The 25,187-nt window shown below is 39.2% G+C and overlaps 1 protein-coding gene across 2 annotated transcripts in view; it reads right to left on the minus strand.

Moving 5' to 3' along the window:
- Positions 1-25,187, minus strand: part of kcnh7b (potassium channel, voltage gated eag related subfamily H, member 7b) — a 71,767-nt gene that overhangs the window by 42,543 nt on the left and 4,037 nt on the right. Inside the window, exons 2-6 of one of the 2 annotated variants that reach the window (XM_088083218.1) lie at positions 20,109-20,217; positions 17,473-17,534; positions 15,700-15,852; positions 15,461-15,548; positions 12,393-12,623 (exon numbers count right to left, since the gene is read on the minus strand). In XM_088083218.1, the coding sequence (XP_087939344.1) occupies positions 12,393-12,549 (157 nt within the window). In that variant the 5' untranslated portion in view covers positions 12,550-12,623; positions 15,461-15,548; positions 15,700-15,852; positions 17,473-17,534; positions 20,109-20,217. Of the gene's footprint in view, positions 1-12,392; positions 12,624-13,022; positions 13,506-15,460; positions 15,549-15,699; positions 15,853-17,472; positions 17,535-20,108; positions 20,218-25,187 lie in introns of those variants that run through there. The other variant, XM_088083217.1, reaches the window with a different exon arrangement.

The raw sequence follows: 25,187 nt of genomic DNA on the forward strand, positions 1-25,187 counted from the left end.
TTGAGTTCAGGTGGACATTTTTGCCACATTGGAAGAAATTCCCTCAAGGTGTTCTTGAGATATTAAATAATACACACAGATGTACGTAGGGACACAGCTGTCACTGGTGGTGAAGGCATAAAAACATGCTTATGGGAAATTTATCAACACGTATATTCACAATCAGGCAAGCCCTTATGGAGGCCATTATCTAGAATGTTTATTAAACTGAAACCTAAAAATGACTAACACTTCCCTCTGATTTCACATGAATGTTGGAAAAAGGGAGGCGAAGCTGATCTGATTTAAAGGTCAATGCCTGCATGTCAGAGCAAATGAAATAGTCAACAGAGATAAAATAAGTAAGCCCAGAGGTTAAACAAAGTATATGTGTGTGTTCATGTGTGCTGCATGCCCCTTATAGATGCACTACAAGTATTTTAATGAGCAATACATAGCAAGAAAATGGCTAAGCTTAGTTGGACAAATATGATGCAATAGCCACAGTGTGGTGCAGACAGCAGGGTTTAGTGGAATAGATCAAACCGGCAGCACAGATTACAGCCAATTTAGAGGATTGCAATGTGCTCATAGGAACAATCACTAGAGCTGAGCATCGTGTGAGGCAGTGGAGCAGAAAACAATCCATGATCTAAACTTAGTCTCAAGCCAAGAATATCCCAATTTCTCAGCTGAACTGGTTATAACTGTGGTAGTGGAAGCTATTGATGCCTGAGGGCAAAACTGCCCACCAATAAAATGTTGTACTCACTGGACTCTAAACAACAACAACAACACAATAGCTTCTATACAACCAGGGTGACATACAATATTACAGTGACCATCTCTGGTACAAGGGAAATCTAACTTGATGGCATTATTTTTTGTTTGTTTGTTTTCTTTTGAGCTACTTTTGTTATTTTTTAAATTACTCCAGTTTCTAGCACATCATTGAAAAAAAATCAAAAAATAGACTTATAGAAAAATAATCATTACTTGGGACAACAATTACATTTAAGTTGGATGAGCTCCTCTTTGGCCTTTAGTTTTTAACATCTACAAAAATTGAAATAAAATACTTATTTGGAATACTGAGTGTAGCTTTGAGAAAAACAACTACAAGGAAATGGCTCCAGCCACACACCCCATCTGTAGAGAACTGGTATGATACAATTTATAACATCTTTGTAATAAAATGAATTACCTTTTTAGTTAGACTTCAGGAGACTAAATTTGAGGAAATCTGAAAGAAGTGGAAAATATATATTTCCCTGAAATGTCCTCCTTTTGTTTCAATGTTTATCCAACTCTGTATTTTTTAAAATTAATTTATCTCAAATGAATAAATTCTGTGTTCTGTATTTGTTAATTGTTTCTACATTGTAAAAAAAAAAAACTGAAAAAAAAGGTTCACTCTGTAAAAGTACCTTACTAAAAATGACTGTTGCTTATAAGTGAAACCTAATAAACAAAATGTAAACAAAAAATAATTACATTTTTAAGAATATATTATATAGGTGATATTTGTCATCTGGCCTGTAAAATCAAAATGTCTAATACTAACTGTCCCTTTGCCGCTCTATGTAGGTCTGTCTGTCTGGCTTGTTGTGTCGCTCCTGCTCACAGAGGACACATATTACCAGTGCTCACTGTAATCTCTGCAGGGCTCACAGACACCCTGCCAGCAGCATTCATTAGCGGTGGACTTCATGTCTGACTAAATATAACAAGCTCGGGCTGCCTCAACATGCCTGAGTTCTGTTGGAAGGATTTCTGCATCAAAACTCCCAGAAGTAATGCTGCATTGTCACCACTGACAATATAATAATGGCATTTTTAGACAATGGGAAACCCTGAAAAATGGACAGCGTGTTAAAACACATGTAGAATTCAGTGTGTACAACAGTATCATGTGATTTATTGGGGATAAATAGTACAGCATGTGCTGTATGTAGACAATAAGACCAGCGGGTGTGAGCTCCACACCCATCTTGTCTGGTGTGTCGGGTGCCTGGTCATGTTATGTTGTAAAGTAGAAGAGCGGTGCTTAGAGAGCTGGATAACTGTGAGTCTGTCCCCAGAAAATCCCTCTTTCATAAAAAGCACTTTCCTGCATTTCCCAGAAATCCTTTACTTAATTCGACATTGTCCTTTCTATAAAAAGGAACAGTTTTGGTAATGATCTGTTTGATTTAACATTACGCTCATTTTTCAGAGTGAGTGAGAGTTATTCAGTATTGAATTTTAATTATGCGTGAACTCCTAGGGGGAATTGAACGTGTTAGTGACAAATGCTTAAAAATCTTCCCTCTAAAAATGAGCGCTTATTGATGTTTTTTAGGGGGCATTTTTCTTTTATTCAAAATTAGACACAGGAGAGGTGTCAGGAAATGAGGCAAAAGAGGAGGGAATGACACACACAAAAGGCTCCTGGCAGGCACTGGGTTTACTTTTGAGTATAAGTCAATCACTAACAGCATGCAATATCCATCATATTTCCACATGTAACCACATATTCTTTGTTTTTCAACCAAAAAAGAAAAAGATATTTTCAATTTTCCCCCAAAATGTTCTTGAGGCGAGGATAAAGTATGTTAAAAAGGGCTGTCAACTGAGCCCATCAAGATAATATAAATTATATCCACAAGATATATTTCCTCAAATGCCATCTTATTAAAAATTCTGAAATGTTTGGCCTCATGTGCTCAAGATAAGACACTGACACCACCCTATCTAAGATATTGTGTACTGCATTAGCCTCAGTATAAGGCAAGGCAGAGGTGAGTTGTTAATATGAAGAAATGAAAATTGAGAATGTGAGATTTCAGCATTCGTCCTCATTATGTGGAGAAACAGATGCAGTTGTCCCCTTTGCTTCATTGCTCAGGCATGCAAGCTCACTTGATCTTAATTTTGCCCTCTGTCAGGGATTTATAAAAAGTTTTCTGAGCTGAGGAATAACCCGTGCATTGAATATGAATCGCTTAAAGGAACAGTTCACCCCAAAATTAAAGACACATTTTTTTCTCTTACCCGTAATGCTAGTTATCAGTCTAGATTGTTTTAGTTTAAGTTGCCGAATGCTGGTGATATTGGCTGTAAAGATGCCCACCTTCACTCAATCCACAGACCTTGCTGTAAGAAGTTTCATGTAGAAACTATTCTCTTTCTAACGAACTACACCTGCCAACCGTACCCCTACACAGAGGGAAGTGTGCATCCCATTATGGATGAGAGGCTTGTGACAGCATGCAAGGTAAACATCAATGGTGTCCTCTTTGCCAGGACCCCATAAATTAACCGAACGGTGTAATTACATTGTCACGTGTTGCCCTGTGGCCCAAAAAACCCACTTTCTCACAGACTTTGATGGCAAAAGAGATGCCAGTAAATCAGTGGATACGTTTTTTTGGATTGTCACAACCCCCGCAAAATGACTTGATTCACTATCGGGATTTTAACCATAGTGTCTGATAATGATTAAAAAGTCTAGAGGAACAACACAATTGGAACTGGAAGAAGACGGATCGATTGGCTTCATGCATCACTTAGCAACTTTCCTAGGAATAATCGACCGTCAATGCTGTATCCATCTCTCTTTATACACCTGTGGTAGATGCTAACTTCACTCTGTGGATTATTTTAAGGCAGACATATTGGCAGCCAAATTCTCCATCATTTGGCAACTTACACTACTGCAATCTAGATCGATAAATAACACTACGAGGAAGAGGAAAATAGAAAATATGTAGTTTTGATTTTAGGGTGAACTGTCCCTTTAGGTTTACTAAATGCAGCTGTAAGCTGATAAATAAAAAAATGTTTTATGCTTAGAACCAACGTCTTCTTTTTAGAGGATACTTTACACCAGTGGTTCCCAACTGGTGGGTTGCTTTTATTTGAAGTGCATTTTGTTTATTTTTGCAATATATTTTATTTCATTGTGTTCTAAGCCAACCAACATTTTGTGAAATAAAATTGGATATGTGGTAATTTATCCATACCCTAAACTAATGACGAAGAGAATTCTGGACTCCACAGCTGGACCAGTTGGGAACCACTGCTTTAGACAATGTAAGTATTGTGGGTCTTGTAGCGACCTAACAGTAGCATGGTTTAACTGCATTATCAGCTAACACTAGAAATTTACAAATAAATGGAAAATAAAAAAATAATTGGTATAACAACTATAGAGCTATCAGCCATCTGAAAAAGGAAAAAAAAATAAGAGCAATACACTTTATATTTTTAATAAGTTAAAAACAGACCTAGTGTTTATTATATCGAACTTCTGTATGTACTCTGATCAGCCAAGATGGCACATTCAGCAGAAATATTTCTGGGCTGGAGTTTACCTTACCAGATGGGAAAACAATGGTCATGCTTAAAGGCTAAGCCGTGGGGGTCCCCTCTCATCTGGTCTCCTGCTGAATGTCACCTCTACCAAAAATGGATCAAAGGACAGCCTTCTCATAACTGTTAAATCAGCAGACGCCGTGCGGCTCTAAATTTGATCTATGTTCCCATCCCTATTTTATTTATTATTTTATAAACTTATGCATTTGCTTTTTGTGAATAAAAAGTGTGTGCTTTCTTCCCTCTCGCTAAAATCAACAGCATAAAGCCATGTGATCAGCAGAGCTACTCATGACCTGAAGAAAGACGACCTCAGTCATTGATTGGAAACAACTGTGTTATTCATCTTATTTTAGACTTCCAACAAAGGCCAAGAGCCTACTGACGTTATGTTGGTGTGGAAAATTATGCAAACCCAAAGCTTTGATAATATCTTCTCCATGGTTTTGATTGCCCTTATTGAACTAAAATTTGTGAAACCTTATGTATATAAAAGGACAACCCAGGTAAATGTGGTAATTCTTTTAACTAATAGACATCACCAAGAAACATCCTTAGTTGATTACTTACAGTAAGACAAGTATTTTTTTGTATTACAAGTGATATGCATAGATTTCCAGAAAAAAAAAAACTGAACATTGGATAAAGCCAGGTTAAAAATTCTTGTTTTACTTTTTTGTTTTTTTTCAACAATCGGAGAGTTTGGTATGTTTGTGCTGCTGGAGAGAATATGTTTTTAGCTTTAAGTATGAGAAATAACTCATTTTGAGAAAATTACCTCAAAGATATATGTATTGTAAAATTCCATTTTAGAATAAATAAGACACTTGTGTATTAACAGATATCACCATGAAACTTTCCTAGTTAAGTATTTAGATTAAGACAATTATTCCTCTTTATGCATACATTTCCTGAACTAAAATTAAGACTTAAATGTTAATTTATACATTTTTTCCCAGTACTCTAAAAGAAGATGTTATGGATACAAAATAGCCTAAAATCTCAAAAATTGACCAATGTTTTCACCTGGGTTGTCTCGCCTTAAGGTTTATAATGAAATCTAACGTCATTTCCAAGCAAAGCAAAACTTTGCATTTAATGACAAGCCATAGAATACTACAGTATGTAATTAAAAACATGTGTGATGCTACCCCCTTTTGCTGGACTAATTGCTTTTGGAGACATAACTTATGAAGTGTCACGATGAACAAAACTGTCAGACAGTTTAATGAGAAGCCATTATCTTTTGGAAGTCACTGAAAAATTATATTGGATTTGTAAATTGACCTATTTAGAAATTGGTCTGATACTACTGTGCACACATCTTCATCACACATAGCTAGAGAATGGGAAAGCTTTGAGAAAAGATACTATTTTTCCGTGAAAAAATAAAACAAAATTGTGTAACAGTATGAAATCAAACATAATGCATTGTGACAGTAGTAAAAGAAGTTATTCATATTGTATGACTATGACAACAAAATGTACCGTAGATACAAACCATCAACAGGGAATACAATACACTTACTGTTTCATCATCTCACAGTATGTTTTATTTTCTGGATCGCTGTGCATTTTAAAATCAATCGTGTTACTAGGCTTCACAATCCATTCACGCTCCCTTCTGTTTAAATTTGGCCTCACATTTGCTTTCTTTATTAGCTTTTTTTCTTTCAGTCATTACCATCAGTTTGATTATTTGACTTTTAAGGTCCAGCAGAATGCTCACTACCCAATCTAAAAGCGTCAGTACATTTCAAGTTCTGGTTGCATCATCAAACAGCATCTGAAATCCCTCTCTGAATGCCCTCAAGGAGAGACTGTCCAAAAGTGTGCCTTATCTCCTTCTCTGCAATTCATTATGTCTTGCTCCTCACTATAGATACCACCCTTTTCATCCTACCTTCAAGTGTGGCTCTTTTGTCTTTAGACAGAAAGACCTACATTTTGTACAAACCAGTATGTAGCATCCTATATGGCTGTATGTGGTGTCTGAGAGAGCTCAATGCACTGCAACATAGAGAGAAAAGGCCAAAAGCATCACTTGACTTTGACAATGCCGATATTGATTAACAATATATTACAGCAGCTGCCCTTCTCTCTGACTTTTAAAAACGTAAGCACTTCTGGAAAAATAGGGAAGAAAACAAGCATGCCATAAAGAGACACACAGTAAAAAAAACACAAGCAACATCAGGAATGCCACCTTTAGAACAATACAGAACTGAATTATAACACAAAAGGAGTTTATGGGGGTCACTAATGAACGTGCTAGTAATTAGTACATGGCACGAGTAGCCTATGTCTCAAGCAATATCAGCATGCAACCACAGGTACAATATAAAACGGAAATATGATAGCTCCGGGGTTTCCCCACATTGTCATGGGTGAAACTTTTCCATGACTTTTCAAGGACAAAAGATTGTTTTGCTTGCCCGTCATTTTCAAAATACATCGAACTCTAATCAAACATAACTTTAACAAGCCGGCATACATGGGGGGAGCTACGATTGATGATTATTGCTGTTTTGTAGTTTTGTAGTTTTCTTGTTGTGAATCGCTCCCTTTTGCCTTGGATTTTAAATTATACATTTGTTTTATTTTAAGATGTAATGTTTACTTGTGTGGACTGTAAGAAGAGTAGTTGCAACCACGGTAGCGGCCAATGCGGATCCAACTAAATAAATAAATTAATTAAAGAAGAAATGTATTTGACAATAAACAATAACATTTTCACACATGGATGGATATTAGAGAAATGTTACGTCAACTCCTACAGAAGTGAAATGAAATTGCTGTGATGTTACTTTATGTGGACGGTTATCCATGGAAGAGTAATTTAACAATTCTTTTGCGAATATCCATGACTTTTCCAAAACTGTCTCTTTGCAAAATCATAACCCAATGACTCAAGATAGTCCACAGACCTTGTTGTGAGCCGTTTCATGCAGGAACTATACTCTTTCTACCGAACTACACCTGCCAACCGAATCACCACACAGGCAGAAACGTGCATCTCCTGCTGGCTGACAGCCATTAATGTTTACATCTCATGCACTTCTTGTCCATGAGTAGATGCACACTTCCTCCTGCGCGGTGATACAGTTGGCAGGTGTAGTTTTGAAGATAAACAGTTCCTACATGAAACCGTTAACAAAATCTGTGGATTATCTTGAGTAACCGGGTCATGATTTCTGGTAAGAGACATTGCTGTTAAGTTTTTCACATTTTTTGGTGCTTTAAGCACCACAAGCTGAGTGCCATTTCATTCCATTATATTGGAGAGAAGGAAGACATCTCTACGATATCTCCCACACTGGACAACTCACACCAAAACAATTTAGACTGATAAATTGCACCACAGGTAAGAGGAAAAATATGCATTTTTGATTTGGGAGTGAACTGTCATTTTAAGCAGGAGTGCTTTTAACTCCTCACTGTACCATCTAGCAAGCTCTTTGGATTCCTCTCTCCTCTCTACCTTAACATTTGACATAATTAACTTTTGCACCTTGTAAATCTAGAATACAAATAGGCCATAATAAACAGTGTGCTACTGAAAACTGCTGACCATTTTGGTTTCAGCCTTTCCAACCATCCTAGTCTTCTACAACACTCAACTCAGCACAACATAATACCATCCAAACATAGCCATAGCTGCTGGACATGGTTAACGTCATTGACAGTCGAGCAGTTTGTACCGGTGAGCGTCCATTAATTCCCTGACCTTTATGTAGAGTGTTTCCCTGCGAGCCAAGAAATGTTATTTACACCTGCTTGAATGAATGGACAGTGTATTAAGACTAGCTCCCTTTTCATGATGGAAATTTCATTACTGTAGATTCTATTTCCATCATCAATTATTAAAACATAGTTGCTTAATCAAGTGATCCTTTGGACAGTCTTACAATGATGACTCACAGGTCAAACAGAGTTCTGGTGAAAGATTTCTTAATGATACATAATTACATACACTAGTAGTGGTGTATGTATTTATGTAGTCTTGTGAGTGCAGCTATACATTTTTGATCTTACTTCAAAAAAGGAAGCTATCTCTTATTTGAATCACATTCAAGTGATGTATTGAGGCTTCATATTAATCTGCATGAGCTGATCTACTTTAGGGAGAAATGAGAGAATGATTGTTGAGTGTTGATTTTTGTTTTTGTATCTTTCCACCGATGTACTATCCACAACTGGAGCTTTTAAACAGTACAGCCCCAGTATACCGCCTGGTAGTAAGTCCCATATAATGAAATCTGACATGTTTTTTGTTTAGGGCTATTCTGCTTAAGCCAATACGCAACGTTACTGGGGCATAGCCAATCGGGACTGGGGCACGTAGGGAGAGGCCATGCAAGCTAACCCTTTGTTTAGAGTCCTTGGGCCTTGTGGCAACATCTCGCCTCAGTGAGAGTGCCACGAGCTACACAGCCTGGCCTAATTTCATCTTCAATCAGTGTCTCCAGAGCCATCAGGGATAACTAGCAGCTCCGGCTCGAACTACATTGCATTTGTCGTTACATTTATCAATTCATGATATTTTGCTGTGTGATCTTTGATTCTGTTTAATTTGGTGCATAGGTTGGCCAATTGAATGCAATGGATGATAAAATATTTAAGTTAGCATACAGTGACTGATTAAGAGAAAAACCACAGATGGTATGGAGAGGAATATTAGATTACCACCTCCAGTGGAAGCATCCCATGAGATAAAAATAGCCTGTGGATGAACATTCCTGTTCAATGCAAAGTTAGACCTGCATTGTTATGGTGTTCAAAGCTCCATCTGCTCCTCCTCGCTTCCAATAAACCTGCTTCACATCATAATTAAGTGCAGTGACGGAAGAAAACCCTCTATTAAATAAATATGCTAATTTCTCTATAATGAAGATCATATTCATGCCATAAGTGAGCTTAACTTATATATCCTCACTTACCATTGCACAAAAATGGAAAGCCCCACTGGGCTGTTTTTAATTGGTTACATCTACCTGGACAAGCCGATTTCCATCTAACAAATGAAACCCGATGAGGAAAGCTCTGTATGTGTTTCACCTCATACTGCGAGACACCAAAGAGGGCTGAGCGCGATGAAAAATGGATGTGCTCTTTTGGAGCGTGGTCATCCAAGTGTCCTGCAGCACACCTTGTGTACTGCCGGCACCCCTGCCACTAAACCCTCAGCAGGGGTACGCGGCCCTTCAGTCCCCTCGGCGGGGAGTCACCTATGAAACCCTGCACCCACGCATACCACATGTCCCAGATCATTCAGCACGGTTAGCTAAGCTGCCACTGTTATGTAGCCATTATCCATTTAACTTCTCCCCACACGGTGTCAGCTTCCTTTTGTTAAGACTCATTCAGGTACAAAGTATTATTACACCCCGTGGAATAGGATAGCTCTACAAAGCCATCAAGGGAAAGTATTTATCTCATTGATTATGTATCATCGCCGAAGGAAGACTGCGCCTGTGGTATCTTCTCTCACAACCCGTCTCGGTTGTTCACATGGAGGGGAACACAGAAAGTAAACCAAAGTGCCCTCGTGCTGAAGGCCTTAGCTGCGATCCCACGGTCCCCATTGTTCCTTTACTTTTAATTTCTAAGCATACGCATAAGCAGCTTAACTTTTTGCCTTTTTCGGTGAAAAAAGCCAAAGCTTTGTTGCTCCTGATGTCACACGGCTTCCTCAAATCCTGACCTTATTTGATTTTGTGAATTTTATTTTTTTTAAAGATTTCCTACTGTAGTTATTGATGGAGGAGGAAAAACAAACTGCACTGTCACACTGCCATTCCTCAAAACAGGAGCGTTCAAGGTTTGTCCTTAGATCATAATTCAACCAATATTTAAAAGCAGTGTAAAAGCAGGGAGAAATAGAAAAGTAAAATATATCCAAGCTGGTGTATTTTTCTCTTTTTAACATGCCCGTGTGATTCGTGACGTACTGTAGGAGCATGGAAAATGGAGGGGGTTTAATACAAAGGATTAAGTGATTTGCATGAGGACTGATAACTTGAAATACAGTTAGGAGAGGAGACATGGAATCCATCCACTTTCTACCCATCAGCTTCAATTTGTAGAGCGACTTGAATCAATATGGCCATCCCTCTCAAGGATGCCATGAATCTTTCATTCCCCTATAGCAGTGGAAGCGTGTGGATTGTGTCCCTCCATACCAGTTTAATGCATTTACCCTGTAAGCTGCTCATTCCCAGTCACTGCACTGTCAGCCCCTGACATCTTTATTCATGAGCACGCACGCTCACTGTAAATTCCTCTGAGGAGTATTAAGAGTTGTGTCTTGAAGCCGAGATGCACACCGGGGAGGATTGTGAAGAGACAGAGAGCAATGATTATGTCGGGAGGTTTCTGTGGCTCTCATCCGCCACGCTTTAAACATTACGGGCACATGATGTTTCGATGGAGCTGCAGCACATGCGTGTGAGATGAGAGACTAAATGAAGTTGCTTTAAAAAATCCTACTTGTCAAAAACCAAGCTGTTCATGCTCACACAAACAGGCCCTGGAGTGTTTTGTGTAATCGTCTTGCAGGTCTCTGAAACAATCTATTTTAGCAGTGGAGCAGCTGGCTCTTGGTTTCTTCCTGATTAGCAAAAAAACAACAAAAAAATAGTACAGGCTGATGGCTGTTTATGGTAGATTAAACATGTATCCATGGCCTAGAATCTAATCAAACTCACAATTAAAAATTAAAACCTCGGCTTCTTATGATTAAATAAAATATTACGTCTCTTATTTTTCAGCTTAGGCTCCTCGTATACTGCTGTTTGTACATGCCTTTACTTATCAGAGTAAAGAATAACAGCTAACAATATCACAAACAGAAAATGTTGGCCTCTGATGGTGCAAACTCTGGCACCAAAACAAAAAATTCAAGCTCTTGCTGTGCTTCTCTATGAGATGAGTACTTTTGCATCGACTCTGTACAGCTATGTCATGATGACCATAAAGAGCTCATGTGAGAGCATGGCAGGAGGTGGTCAATCCTGGGATTTATGCCACTGAGCAGTAACATCATATTAATTCTCTCTGACTCAGGATTGCCATCCCTGCAGAGCACCATTCATACCCACTGGGACTAGGATTGGCTAAAAATGAATGACAAACACCAGTCTAGCATTAAAGGTGGGAGCATGCTTTATGCAAAGCTGGCAATGCTGTAGCCTATCACATGCACAGCAATTTTTCAGATTAGTGGATCTATCTGTTGTCTACTAAAGCTGCTGTACACCTTTGCTGCAAACCAAAAAAATGCTAACTGCATCTAGCATGACTGTATTTTATGTGGAAAATGTAAAACAAATGTATTTTTTGTATAGATGAAAGCAGCATGAACTTTACAGGACAGCGGACAGCTCAGCACCATCTCTCACTTGTCCTCCAAAGCACAAAAGCTATGGATCATCTTTTCCCCTGACGTCGCACCTACAGCTCAATCCTATTTCTGTTAAATTCAAAACCTGAGAAGAGGTGAGCATCATAATTTTGACAGCCAAACTTTTTCATGTCATTCAGGCCCATGATGCTGTGAATCACGGCAGGTGCCAAAAGGATATGTCCATAATTCTACCACATTCTCACTGTTGTGTCTGACACACTGACTGTTACACCCCCCCTGTAATGCAAACACCACAACCAATTTCTAATGTGCTATTGTTATATGGATATTATGCAGCATGCTGTTTTTGTTTGGATGATACTTTTTTGTTTTGCTTTTAAAGGACTCTTGTGAAATGTCTATTCATAACCCCCCTGGTGAGGATCAAAGTTATATGTATTTGTTTACTTAGTACCTCTGGCATAAACTCGCACAACGTAATTATTTTAGAGTCGATTGCCCTTATTGTTTTCCTCTCCAGGGTCTCAATCTGCAACATATCTTGTAACTGACTCTGGCTGCTTGAGAATAGACTGACAGGAGTGGACACAGTGAGGAGCTGCTCTCTCGGGAGCAAAACGTCACAAAAGACCCCTCTTGGCTTACGAGCATGCTGTGACAGCCACGCTGTGGTGCCAGGTCACTGACTCACCATCCTTGCGGTAGTAGGTGATCTCCACCTTGCGCTCCTCGGACCCAAACACAGCCTGGGCCACCTGGCTGATGGCCTCTTTGTCGGTCAGGTCACCGTGGAGGAAGTCGCAGGTGCACGGCTTCTGCATGATGTCCGGTCTCGAGAAGCCTGTCATCTCACAGAAGCCGTCGTTGCAGTATATTATTGCACAGTTCTCCACCCTGGCATTGGCTATCACAAATTTCCGGTCTGTATGGAGAGAAAAATATGTGAGCACTGTCTGTTCCGGTACATCTGACCTCTGAGCCTCAAACTGTCCATACACAAATAAAAACAACCAGCAATCAAGTTGGTTGAAGTCAATCAATCGAGTTCACTGACGCTGTATGGAAAACAATCAGCTTACCTCATATAAATATAAAACCTGCAAAAATGTAGTCAGGTCTTTTGTGTGTCTTTGTATAAAATAAAGTCTCTCAGTAATTTATTTATTTTTATTCCAATGGAAAAAAAATAATGTTTAAAGAACAGTTTCATCACAAGATAAAGTTAAATGTATTAATTTCTCATTTTTGCCTTAGTGTTGATACGTTTTACTTAGAATTTTCTGATCAGGGCGCAGCAATTGCAAATCAATAAGATACTTACTCTGACCCTCGAATTTCCGAATAATCATTCCAAGGAAAGTGTTTTGTGGCGCAACGTGACCTCTTCTCACCGGCATGTTTATACACAAAAATATCCCGCGATGTCCAAAGGGGGAAAAAAACGCCTTTACAAGTAAATCCCGAAGTTACAGATGTTGGCTCTTTGTGATGCTCCCTTCAGCACGGACCATACTCGACGCGAGCACTCTCTCCACTTCAAATAACCTTCCCACTTCGCCGAGGAGTTCTTTACCCAGTTTGTGTGACGGAGCTTGTGGATGCCTCCTCGCCGAAACGCGCGGAATCGGGGAGGATTGCTGGAGTTAGATTCAGTTCGCAAAGCATTTCGCGATGAGGATGGATGCGATCCTGACGTCCTCTGAAGTGGTGTGTTGGGCGCATACAGCGGACAGTGGTTGATATGCCGAGGGGAGTGACGTTGCGCCCATGAGACTTAGTTCCCTCCACCTCGGGCAGAAGGATGAGTCCCTGCCTCGTGCACCGAAACTAAGTACTATATGAATATACAGTGTGCACTTATTAGGGTTTTATGCTCTAAAATATGCTGCTCTGTCTGAAAAACATATTTTTAGCCCTTCCTCTTACGTGGTTCCGTACTATGGACGCACGTTTTAACCTGTCCTGTGAATTTCTCACCACTTAAAATTGGTAAACTTTAAACAACAAGGCTAATGTGTTAAATGTCAGTGGTGCCCCAAAGGGGGGGCCGGGGGGCCATGGCCACCCTGAGCCCTTCCACCTCCCTTGTAAAAAAACAATCAGAGGCCGACATTACCACTCTAAAAGGATTTGACACACCAAGCCCACATCAGAGAACCAGCAGCAATGAAAGCCCCCCACTGTGACGCTCTCTCATCAACGTGTCTTGGCGAAAAAGTTACACAGGAACACGCCAAACTGACAGCCAACAAGAACATATGTTCTGTGTGTGTGTAAGAGAGGATAACCCTCCATGCCAGCATATGACCAGCGTCTATAATAGTCATTCCAAACCGGAGGACTGTCATGTTAGCCAGTTAGCACATTAGCAACACAACCAAGAATAAAGCATATTTACTGTGCGCCAGTGAACATCAACACAACCCATCAGGAGACATTTCAGTTAGGAGCTAAAAACAGTCTTGCCTATACCACATGTTTCAACCTCACTCCCTCTTTTGCTTATATTTTTCACTTCTGTTTTTCTTGTTGTGCACTAACCTGGACGGCCAATCACAGTGATTACATTACCTGACAGGCTCCACGGCTGCCGCTGCCGCCGATTCAACATGCTGAATCGGCAAAAATAGCCAATAAGGGTCGACGGTACAGGACATACTGCAGCGAAAAGGGCCGTGGATGTTCGCCGTCTGCCCACATTGGGCCAACTATTGGCTTCGCATGTCACAGCCTTAAGAGGCTGGAGCGCGCTTATTTTTTAAGCTAAGCATCATCAGCCATTCCCAGCTTCACGCTTTTTGAATGAGTTCGCTAAAGCGTAACCTAAAAAGCCTGACCTTGTTTTTTTAACCTCATCTTTATCTTAACTCCACCTAACATCTAACTGGAACTTTTTTGTTTTGTGATCAATTTATGTATACACACTTAGATTTTTGCTACCTGTACTGCTAGAATGGCTGCAACCATGACCAACATTAGTGGTAGACTTCAGCAGATTTTCAAATGACTTTTACCTGACTGCTGGTAAATCCTCAAACTGACCATCATGCCATTATACTTGTGCATGCAGTTACCTAGTGCTGAAATATATTTACCATTAGATGGACAAAATTATGTCCAAGAACCAAAATCTACTCTGATGGGGTGGTGTGTTTTCTGATATCAGCATCATGCCCAGCCCAAATGGGTTTACAAAGCAGACTGTCAGTTTCAAGGTATACAGGTGTGAGACCAAATATACAAATTGTAGGAAAACATGAATACTTTTTTCTGTATGGCTTCATACTTGTCACAAATCAGATAAACTGATTTCACATTGCATGCTGTGTTATCCAGTCTATTTTTTTTTTATTTTCCAAGCTTTATCATACAAAGTATGGACATGCACTCAAGGGCTGAGACAGTCACAGAGCTCGCCAGTTCTTTATGCAAAACTAAGCTAACTGACTACTGACTGTAGTTTTACATTGAATGGATAAGCTCATTACAAATTTAAAGACATGTATTTATAAGACAATACATCTTGTGATGGCATTGCCAGCAATGGTGGGCAAGATCTGGTTAGCTCAAACATTATAATGAAGAATATTACATTGAGTGCTGCTTATATGAAACTTTCACTGCTGTATGAAAAAGTTTAATCAATTATCTGAACCATATATGAATGAATTATTTGGTCATCAGTTCTCTAAAAATGAACAAAAAAGGCCCTTTTCATACATCTATAGTTGACTCATGCAGTGTGTAAACTTATGTTACCTGAAACAACCTTTTCTCAGGACTGCGTAGGTGTGTACAGACTGCATTGATTGACATCTCCCCAACTCTCCTGTTAGTTTTCTTACACCTGTTGGGGTGACAACACAAATGACAAAATCACACTTTAACAATTCTTAGTCCATGTGCTTTAATGATGTCATGTTGTTATCAGCGCAGCTTGACCCAGATTTAACCCAGGCAGAGGTCTGTTCAGCCGGAATACCTGAAAAAAAACCCACCAATTCAGGCGTTTGACTGCCAGGGGCTCTTTGAAGTCGCTGTCCATGGTGCTGAAGAGGATGATGTATTCAGGTGCTAACAGGAATCCTGATTGGATTACTTTTGGCACATGTGGGCTGAAATATTTCGGCTCCAATCATCTTCTTCTAAAACTGTGTGGAGAAGAAAACAGGTGCTGAGAATCTAGTAACACTCCTTAGGGTTCAATTCATTTTGCATCTGTTCCACAGTGTGTGGCTGATGTGTTTGCTGTCGCTGGTGGACGAGAATGCTGCTGAGCTGAGGCAGGAAGTGTTAATTTAGGAGTGCTAGTTCAAGGTATACTATGCAGGATTGTCTGTTACTGTTTGTAAACACGCTCAGTGAAAATGAAAGTCAAAGCCAACCCCAGATTCACTCTCGCTTGGTGTTCTGCCTCGCCTTTTTTTTTTTTTTTTTTTTTTGGATGCCTGCTGCTACCTTTCTATAAAGCCCATACTACGCCTGACAACTTTGTGGGTACACACGTATAAACGTCCTGAGTCCAGAAAATAAGAAAAATACATGCAGTGGGAAGAGCCTCTGCAGAAAAATACACCGCCACACATTGAGTGTGTCATAAGTGATGATTAAAAGGGATTACTTCTATATGAGTCTGTACAGTGTTTTTGTAGGAATATCTTGCATAGATAATCTTTAAATTAACAACTGAAACTAACATTCAGTTACGGGGTTCAGGCTTGTTGTCACTGTACACTGCTGTTGAACTGACATCTGACACTCCACTGTTACTGGTGCTTTAGTTGTTTGCTCCAGTATTCACTGGTGTTTTAGGACTGGGTTGGTCCACCAACTCCTAAAAAACATATATAGTAGCTTTTATTGACTTGGCTTGTCCAAAGCAAGCACTCGTTTACTTTAGGCTCCAATTGGGGTCCTGGGCCACAAGATCAATTCAGTTTCTGAGCTTGTGTACAGCAATCAATTGCTCTCAGTTGAAAGAGGCTGAAAGCTTGATGGAGCTGCAGACTTGACTGGTGATTCTAACTGGCACAAGCAACACTTAAAATTTACAGGCAATAAATTGATTCAAAGCTACTTGTATAAATATATGCTTACATAATAAATTAATTGTTGTTGTTTGGAATCCACACAGCCATTTTAAAGCATAAATCAATGACCTTTTACAACCACACTGTGCAAGTAACAAAGTTATGGGGCTATTGTGTCATGACATAAAAATACAATAGCACACTACCCAAGCAGCAACTTCAAGGGCTGATAAATGAAGCAAAGGTGAAAGTGCAAAAAACTGCTGTTCCTCTAATGGCTACTTGAGACTGGCCCCAGAAGCTAGTCAATTCCCAAAGACTTCCTATTAAAATGCCCAACATACAGCACGTTTACAATCTGGTACAAAAGCAGTTTGGGTCTAAATAGCTCATTTCCCCCTTCATGGCAATTGTCTGGGGTATGGATTTATATGTTTGAAAAAAAAAAATGTTTACCTTCGGGATCTCACCTGTTTGTGTAAGTCCCCACAAAACTATACAGAAAAGTCAGCACAAGGTAAGTTTGACTGTGCCGCCATCCATGGTCCTGCAGCTTCATTACCACTTTGTATCCTCTGTGTGCTGGGAAAAGCTGGTCTACTTTACAGATGTGCACTGATTTTTATGAATGGGTTCATGTAAACCAGAAAAATTAAAGTTCAACTGATCTGTGAGCACTGCAGCCAACATCCAGGTGGTGAAAACATGAAAATGTATGCGTAATGCAAAAATCTCACTTACGCTCTTGAAACATCTGTCCCAGTATTTCAGCTCGAGCTCATCGCCCATCTGGCCAATAGAGTCTGAGAGAACACATGGGATTAAAGCACATGTACAAACATTATCATATCATCATACATATTTCATGAATATCAACACGACTTGTATATTTATTTGTATTTGACCAATTACCACCCATACTGTAATTCATCTGTGTTACTCTAAACTACCTGGCAGGTAATATCATCATGTTTATAAAAAAGGCAGCATTGTTAAATACTTATGAACCTTGGCTGCTATGATATTTTGCTGCTTTATAATGTACTTCTCTGGAGCTTGTGCGAAGCTGCAGGTGTGTGTCTTAGGGTGAAAAAAAACCTCAGAGGGTTTCATTTTTTCCCTTCAGTTTTATTGGCCTATATCTAGAAGATTGGAGCATAAACTTGTGGCAGTATCTAGTCTCTTGTTTTGCACTGCAGTGGTAAACTTAACTGTAAGTCATCTTGGATAGCATTTCTCTTTTTTTTTTGCAAGATAATTTTGGATTGTTTTTCCTACTGTACTCAGAAACACAGAGCTCCCCAGGCCACAGTGCTTTGTCTGCTGTATTTTATTAAATCACGGTTGCATTAGACCAATTTGCAGCTTGTATCCATTACTCACAACACAGCTATAGTTGAACCTTTTGGAGGGCTGCTATAACTCACTAGCAATTAGGTTAGAAAATCATGACTTGCTTGTTTTCCATTGTTTGTTTAGCTTAGCATCGTAGGATAAGAATTCTGCTGATTGATTGTCCATTCGAGAACTGTGAGTCCAAACTATTACTTACAGTATTATGACTAATGTGAGAAAGATCATTGTTGTGTGCATCTCACTTCTGGAAACATACTTGATTAAAAATGGCATTTATGCTGACTGGTAAAAGCAAAAGGGTAGCAATGGGTGGGTGAGGGGTGATGTTAATTTAGAGCTGCAGACAAGGGAAACAATATCCCGTGGAGAGCAGTGTGCCCCTGGGTTAAGGCATATTGTAGTGTACAACTACTCCAGCATGCTCGCTCTGCTCACAATGAATCTGCATTATGCAGGTCAATTACACTTGAAATAAAGGTGTTACTCTGCCAGAGCTATTTTTACATATTTAATAGCTAAAAAAGTGGAGACAAAAAAGGCAGATAGAGATAATAAAAAATTTGACCTTTGATTCTTTGTCAGATATTTCAACCCCCTAAATGACCATTTGTATATCAATTTCTCACCCGTGTTATGCTGAATTTGTGAAGCACATTTTGTTTTTTGTGCATGTCCCTTTTGAATGAAGAATCCCAAAAAATAGAGAAAATTCTTAATGAGGTCCACGTTTAACAACAATAAAACATCAAACACCTGCTTACAACCTGACCAGCAACTTTGAGGGTGGTAAAATTACTTTCTCCTTTTTTTTGTCAACGTAGCAAAGTAAAATTATGGAGTCTGGCTTTGAAAAGAACATAGAATAAGTTTCACTGTTATTTCATTTCAGTTGCCCATCTGAAAGGGCTGTCTGTTTAAAAAGTACTGAGCATACAACTGAATAAATTAGACCTGGTTTATACTTGTGTGACAGTTTTTAAATGGATGTTTTGATGTGGTTTTGCTGTTGTAATACGTATCCCCTGTGACCTAAATTCATTCAGAGCGTTCTCTATTCTTCGTTCACAGCAGAGGCACTGTTTTGTTTTTGTTCTTCACAAATTCAGTGTAACATAGGGTGAGTAATTGACATACAAATGTTGTTTTGGTTTTTTTTTGATAAATATTCCTTGAGGTAATTATCATGTTAAATTTTGAATGATATGTGAGTGTTCTGTATTATATGGTGTATTGTTTAGGGGCAACTTTAAATACTTGGAATCTGGTTTAAATATCTGAATTGACAGGTGTGCAATTTACAATAAAGTGGATAAAAGTTGGGATCAACAATGTGATGAGCAGCACTCTACTCAACTGCTAGGAATGAAATTAAGTGAGTGAAACCCCAAACCCATAACACGCAGGTTTTAACATGCTGATGTTAAGAGAGCATTTACTCTAATGGCATGGCACCTGACCTTTTATCTTCAAATGGTGCAATTTAAACAAGATGCATGGATGCATTAAATCTCCCATCAATAACAGGCAGTGGTGTCTGTGGCTGAATAAGATGGCATTCATCACTCTGTGGCTTCAGGGTTGGCCTGTCAGGTTACTATAGTTTCAGCTTTGAGTGATTCCAGAGGGGAGGACGGCGCTTTAGTGAAGAAGGAGCACCCAGATTTAAACTTACATGCCAGAAAACATCCATCTTTTAAGCAACAAAGCGAATGTCTACCTGCTGCAGCACAGATTCACTTTTCACAGCTAAGCTCAGCTATGTGGGAGGGGAAAGTGGAAATAATACTTTTGCATTAAGATCAACCATTTGCCATATTAAATTGTGTGACATTTTTAAAACAAATTATGGGATTGTGGCTGTACCAAATGGCTTTTGTTTTAACATCTCTTTAAATGTCTGTCACCATATTTAATGACATCATCATCGTAAGAAAGTATTGGCAGAAACGTTATATAATGTCCATAACTATATTTTTTACAATCCTCTAAATTTAAGTGTTGCGTTAGAATGAGCAGCTTACAGCTACTGAGCAGGTCCTCTTGCACGAAGTCTGCCAACTTGTTCCAACGGTAGGCTCTGGAAAGTGCCATTTGTATTTCTGCATCAGCCACCATAGTTCTCCTAAACACCTGGCACACAAGAAAAGTTAAAATTCTGCAACCTCAACACCTGATGTCACTAAGTCCTACACACTGGACCTTTAAATCAAGTTTATGTAATTAATAAATGTACCGTAAAACTTCAAATAAAAGCCAATTAAACATTTAGTCCCTTTTAATAGCCTGGGGTGGCTATGTTTAAACCTGTGGTCCTCCATAGCCCATTTTTCTAAGTAATATTCATAGTGGTTCAAATAAACAAATTGATTGTATTTCCCATCTTTTCTCAAAAACAGTTTTGTGTGACAGGAATTAAAAGTATGCCCCATATAGATGACTGTCCCACATATAAGCCTGATGAGTGCAGTGATTTAAGCTAAAAATATCCCAGGCTATTTATTTAAGTTTTATGGTACTTTATGATGGTATTAGTTTGCTGCTAGACTGCCCTGTTAACATAAGTGCATGCCAGAGAGAAGATTCTTTTTTTGACTACAGTGAAAATGTTGTTTTTGAAAACGGAAATGCCAACAAAAATGTACTGAAGCAGAATATTGCTAAGCAAACACACCTGCACAAACATATTGGCTGTTGTTGAGCTGACAGTTACCAGTTGGAAAATTTGAACATATCAGCCAACCCTAGAATCTAATTCTGCAAATTGTATAATACTAATAATGTTAGTGTAGCCTAATCTTTATCTGCAAGTGTGCAGAAATACTGCATTTAAACAGAATGAATAGACACACAAAAAAAGAAAGGCAGCTCAGTATTTAAATGTTGATTTAGAATTTGAATGTCAAGCTTTGAAATATTCAGTGCAGCCCTACAGTAAATGGGATATGTGGTTTTTTTTCCACAGTAAAATGAACGGCTTCAAAGGATTCCATCACTTTCTTGATATTGTATGGTTGTTTCGAAAATCATGCTGCCATTCATGCATTCGGTCATTCATTCATTCATTCCACATAATCTCTGAGAATTTAGAGCAATCTGAAAAACAGCAGCAGCCACAGCAGCATCCACTGTCCAGAGCCTAATCCAGGTCTCACGGCAGTATAGCTCTCTCTCCGTCTCTCTCTTTTCTCTCTCTCCCACCGCTTCTATTCTCTCTGCTGCTGCCATACACGTACACCAATGGAGCACAGTTGCAGGGCTTACTCGTTGTCTATATAAACCATTACGGCCCTGTCTTGCAGAATAATCCACTAGTGCAAAACACTAGAGTGCTATTGCTGCTTTTGCTGCTGTGCTCTACCCCATATGCCACTGCACACATTCTCCACCATCTGCCCGCAATGAGAAAAAAAAATGGAGCAAAAAATGGGCTTACTATGTGACTTCACAATATCATTTAATCTGCCAGAGGTCAGTGCTTTGTCCCTTAGGCACTACTGGAAATGTTAGACCCATCACTTTGAGTGAAAAATGTGCTTGGAGAAGAGGTTTCTCAAAATTACATGAAAACACGTGAAATGCTTAATTAAAGCTTCAACAGTTATTTCCTCTCTGTGCCTTGGGCTCAAAGATTGTTTTGAACCACCGTGTATCACGTTTGCATTAATTTGCAGGGTCAGAAATACTGCAGCATCTGTCCCCTGTGTCACCACTGGCAGCGAACTAGTGCTAGGCCCCGTGTGGATGCAGCTGCAGTCTCTAGGCACAAGCACCATATGTTGCCACCCACAAATAGGCTGCAAAGTCATCTGACAGCGAACTGCCGCCTGTGTGGCTTGCATTGCCATTTGCCTTTGTCCAGGCTGTGTGACTGCTGATTCATCGCAAAGCCGGCCATCTTCTGTAGGTCAGCCATCCATTGTTGTTTATCAGACTGCCAGTGGAGGGAGAATTAGTCCTGATACATAAAGCTTACACAAATCCTGCTGACGGAAAAATAATATTTACAGATTACATACACATGGGGATGAAACGTCAAGCAAATAAACATATAGAAAATATTAGTTCCAGTTCAGGATCATTTTTCTATAATTAGGATCAGAATGGACTTTACTATCAATCATCCTTCACCATCACTCACACTTTGAAATAATTAGGGTACATGTAACACAACTTGGGGTGACATTAAAGCCTTTCATCTTTTACTGGTAGGAGTTTTGCCATTAAACTCATCAGTAGTATCCCCCTTTTTTTCTGCAGTGGAAATGTCTCTCTGAGGCTACAGCTAAACATCATTACAGATAATTTATTCAGGCGCACTGCCATGCTAGATGACATGCAAAGGGCACCGCCATTGGACTTTCCCCCTCTAACTAACTATTTACCTTCATGGATAATTCAAATGTTGCCAATTAAAATCTGATGCTGACAAAAAGAACGCCATTACATATCATTTTGATGAACTTTTGATCTGCAGAATAATCATTTAAAGGTTTTCTGAGTGGGATATTTGGGGATATATTTACAGAAATGGAATACAATATAAAAATAATGTTTTCTTCAATGTTTAATCACCTGAAAATAAGAATTGTTGTGTTTTCATTTGAATTCGCCGTTCATATCTACATAGAGAACGGTTCCTCATTAACATGCATCCCCATGTTGCACTGCCATGTTTCTACAGAAGCCCAGAGCAGACAAACCAAACACTGGCTCCAGATGGGGCAATTTGCTTTTATGCAAATTTGCGTTTCCTAAAATAATGAAGGCATGACTGGCCTTATTCTACCTCTGACTGACATTCTTACCCTAACCTTAACCAACCTTACTCCTCTTGCCTCAACCCAATCAACCCAATCAACAAAGGCACCTAGAACAAGCCAATCAGTGGAGGAGTAGGGCGTGTCATGTTTTTGCTATCCTAGTGACCTCCACGACGAGAGTGGTGGAAAAACACTGATATTTCTAAACAGGAAATAGTTTAATCAGTGTTTTCATCAGTTGAAATCGCAGCGTATGTTTGTCTTGGAGAAGAAGAGACCTTAGTGGATAATTCTGCTCCTGGTAAAATATCTCCTGTACGCAAAACACTAGGGATGTCCCGATCAAATATCAAATATTGGTCCCGGGGCTGATCAAGGCATTTTTGTCTGTATTGTGCTAAAGAGCCCGATTCAATTCATTCTTCTACATCAGCTGTTACACAGGTGTATTTACTGGTGAAGGTTTCCTGAAAAGCAGGGCACAGACTGCATCTCTGTTACAACTCTGCATCTCTCCTCCACTCAGCACCTGAGCTGCTATGAAACACCACAAGCCATAATAAATGACAGCAAAATGCAGTGTTTCTTTATGTAATTTACAGAAGTTGTGAGGACTCGTTTCAGTTCAGTGTAAGAGTCTATTGCATTTTACTCTCGTCTCTGGTGCATGGTGTTTCACCGCAGATGTAGGAGAGACAGACAGCTGTCTGTCACAGTCACCACACCACTGCAGGTACAATAACAAAAAAATCGAAGGAATATAGTTCATTCAGCTAACAAAGGCTGCATTTGAAGAAACAAACCCTGGAGTGGACTCACTTAAAGGCACAGAGAATTTCACTTGAGACAGCAACAAGCTGACAAGATAAAAGGGAGGGTTTGTTATTTCATGCTGAGTCATTTTGTTAAAAAAATAAATAAATAATTAATTAACTAAAAAAGGCATAAAGTCACCGCTTGGGTGCAAGGATTTCTTTTCTTTATGTATTGCAGAGCTATTAAACTGCTATGTATACAGATCGGCTTGGTTTCACTTTGATGTACTTGTACTATTCACTATAAAGTGTGCACTGGGCAGCTATATTATTAAGGCAATAGAAGTATCAGATTAGGACTCGGTTTCGGCAGATACTCAAAATTAAATGACTCTGATTGGGATCAGGGGCAAAAAAACTTGATTGGAACATCCGTAATGAACAGTGAAGGAAGTTTCAGCTGGTTGCAATCTGCAATCCTCACCGCTAGCTGCAAGTAAATCCTCCTAAATCTTACACACTGGCCGTTTAAGAGGACATAAACAGCCTTCTGCTACTGATGCTACAAGAGAAAATAAAATCTCTGTTGAGTGAAATTTGTAGAGTTTAAAGCCATAAATATTTCTGAAAAGCTAACTCATTAGTTGCATTAATACACTGACATTAATAACATTTGTGTTGGCAGCAAATCAAGAGTCAGATCAGTTTATTAACTTGACAAATTACAAAGTCTCGACTGCTTTTGATGTTCTCACTTTGTTTCCTTGTTTCCTGCTGCCCACAGACTAAATCAGAGAGTGACCCCCATCAAAACTTTCAATATATCACATTATCTAAAGTAGTATATCCCTAAAGGGCACAGTGAGAGCATCCTTTCCAGAACTCTGTGAGAGAGACTCGTAAAAAACAAATGTCATCGAGATTTTAAATCTCCAGCTTTTGGCAATTTTTAGGAGCAGTTCATTACCCCTGTTGTCAATCTGCTGGCAGGGCTCAACGGAGTGATTACCTCATTTCAGTTATCCCCTCTGTGATCACAGGTTACCATGGAAACTGGTGTGCCCCAGTAGATGTGCCACTGCCCCTCTTCCCCCTGGCAATGTAGGATACTTTCCATTCAATTGTTATATGACGTTGTTTTCCTCTTAACTAAGCCCTGCTTGTGAATTAAGTGAACACTATCAAATAAAATACACTAAGTTCTGACTTTCATTGCAAGCAACAAGTTGAGCTGGCTAACATAGAAACTGTATTAATGTGATTGATAGAGCTTTAAATCTGTTCGGTCACCCTTCATGTCACCATGTGCTTGATAACAGTAGTTTGAGGGTGTGTATTATGTTTATACTGTAGGCAGAGCTCACAGCACAGCTTTGTCTCTCTGGAGGACAGCCAATTAAAAAATAAAAAAAAAGTCTGTCTCTACATCCAAACTATCACAGATGTCATCGTGTGTCACCCAAACAGCCTAAACACCCAGCACTGACAAGCTATGAGATTTTTTTAACCTTATATATAAGTATTTAAGAGCAGAATGAATATTAAGATCATCTTCATAAAGTTTAGGAATTAGTCCATAATGTAA

Source organism: Plectropomus leopardus, chromosome 10 (assembly GCF_026936395.1).
Source record: "Plectropomus leopardus strain MGB_pleo_1.0 chromosome 10, ASM2693639v1, whole genome shotgun sequence".
In the NCBI taxonomy this organism is placed as follows: Eukaryota; Metazoa; Chordata; class Actinopteri; order Perciformes; family Serranidae; genus Plectropomus; species Plectropomus leopardus.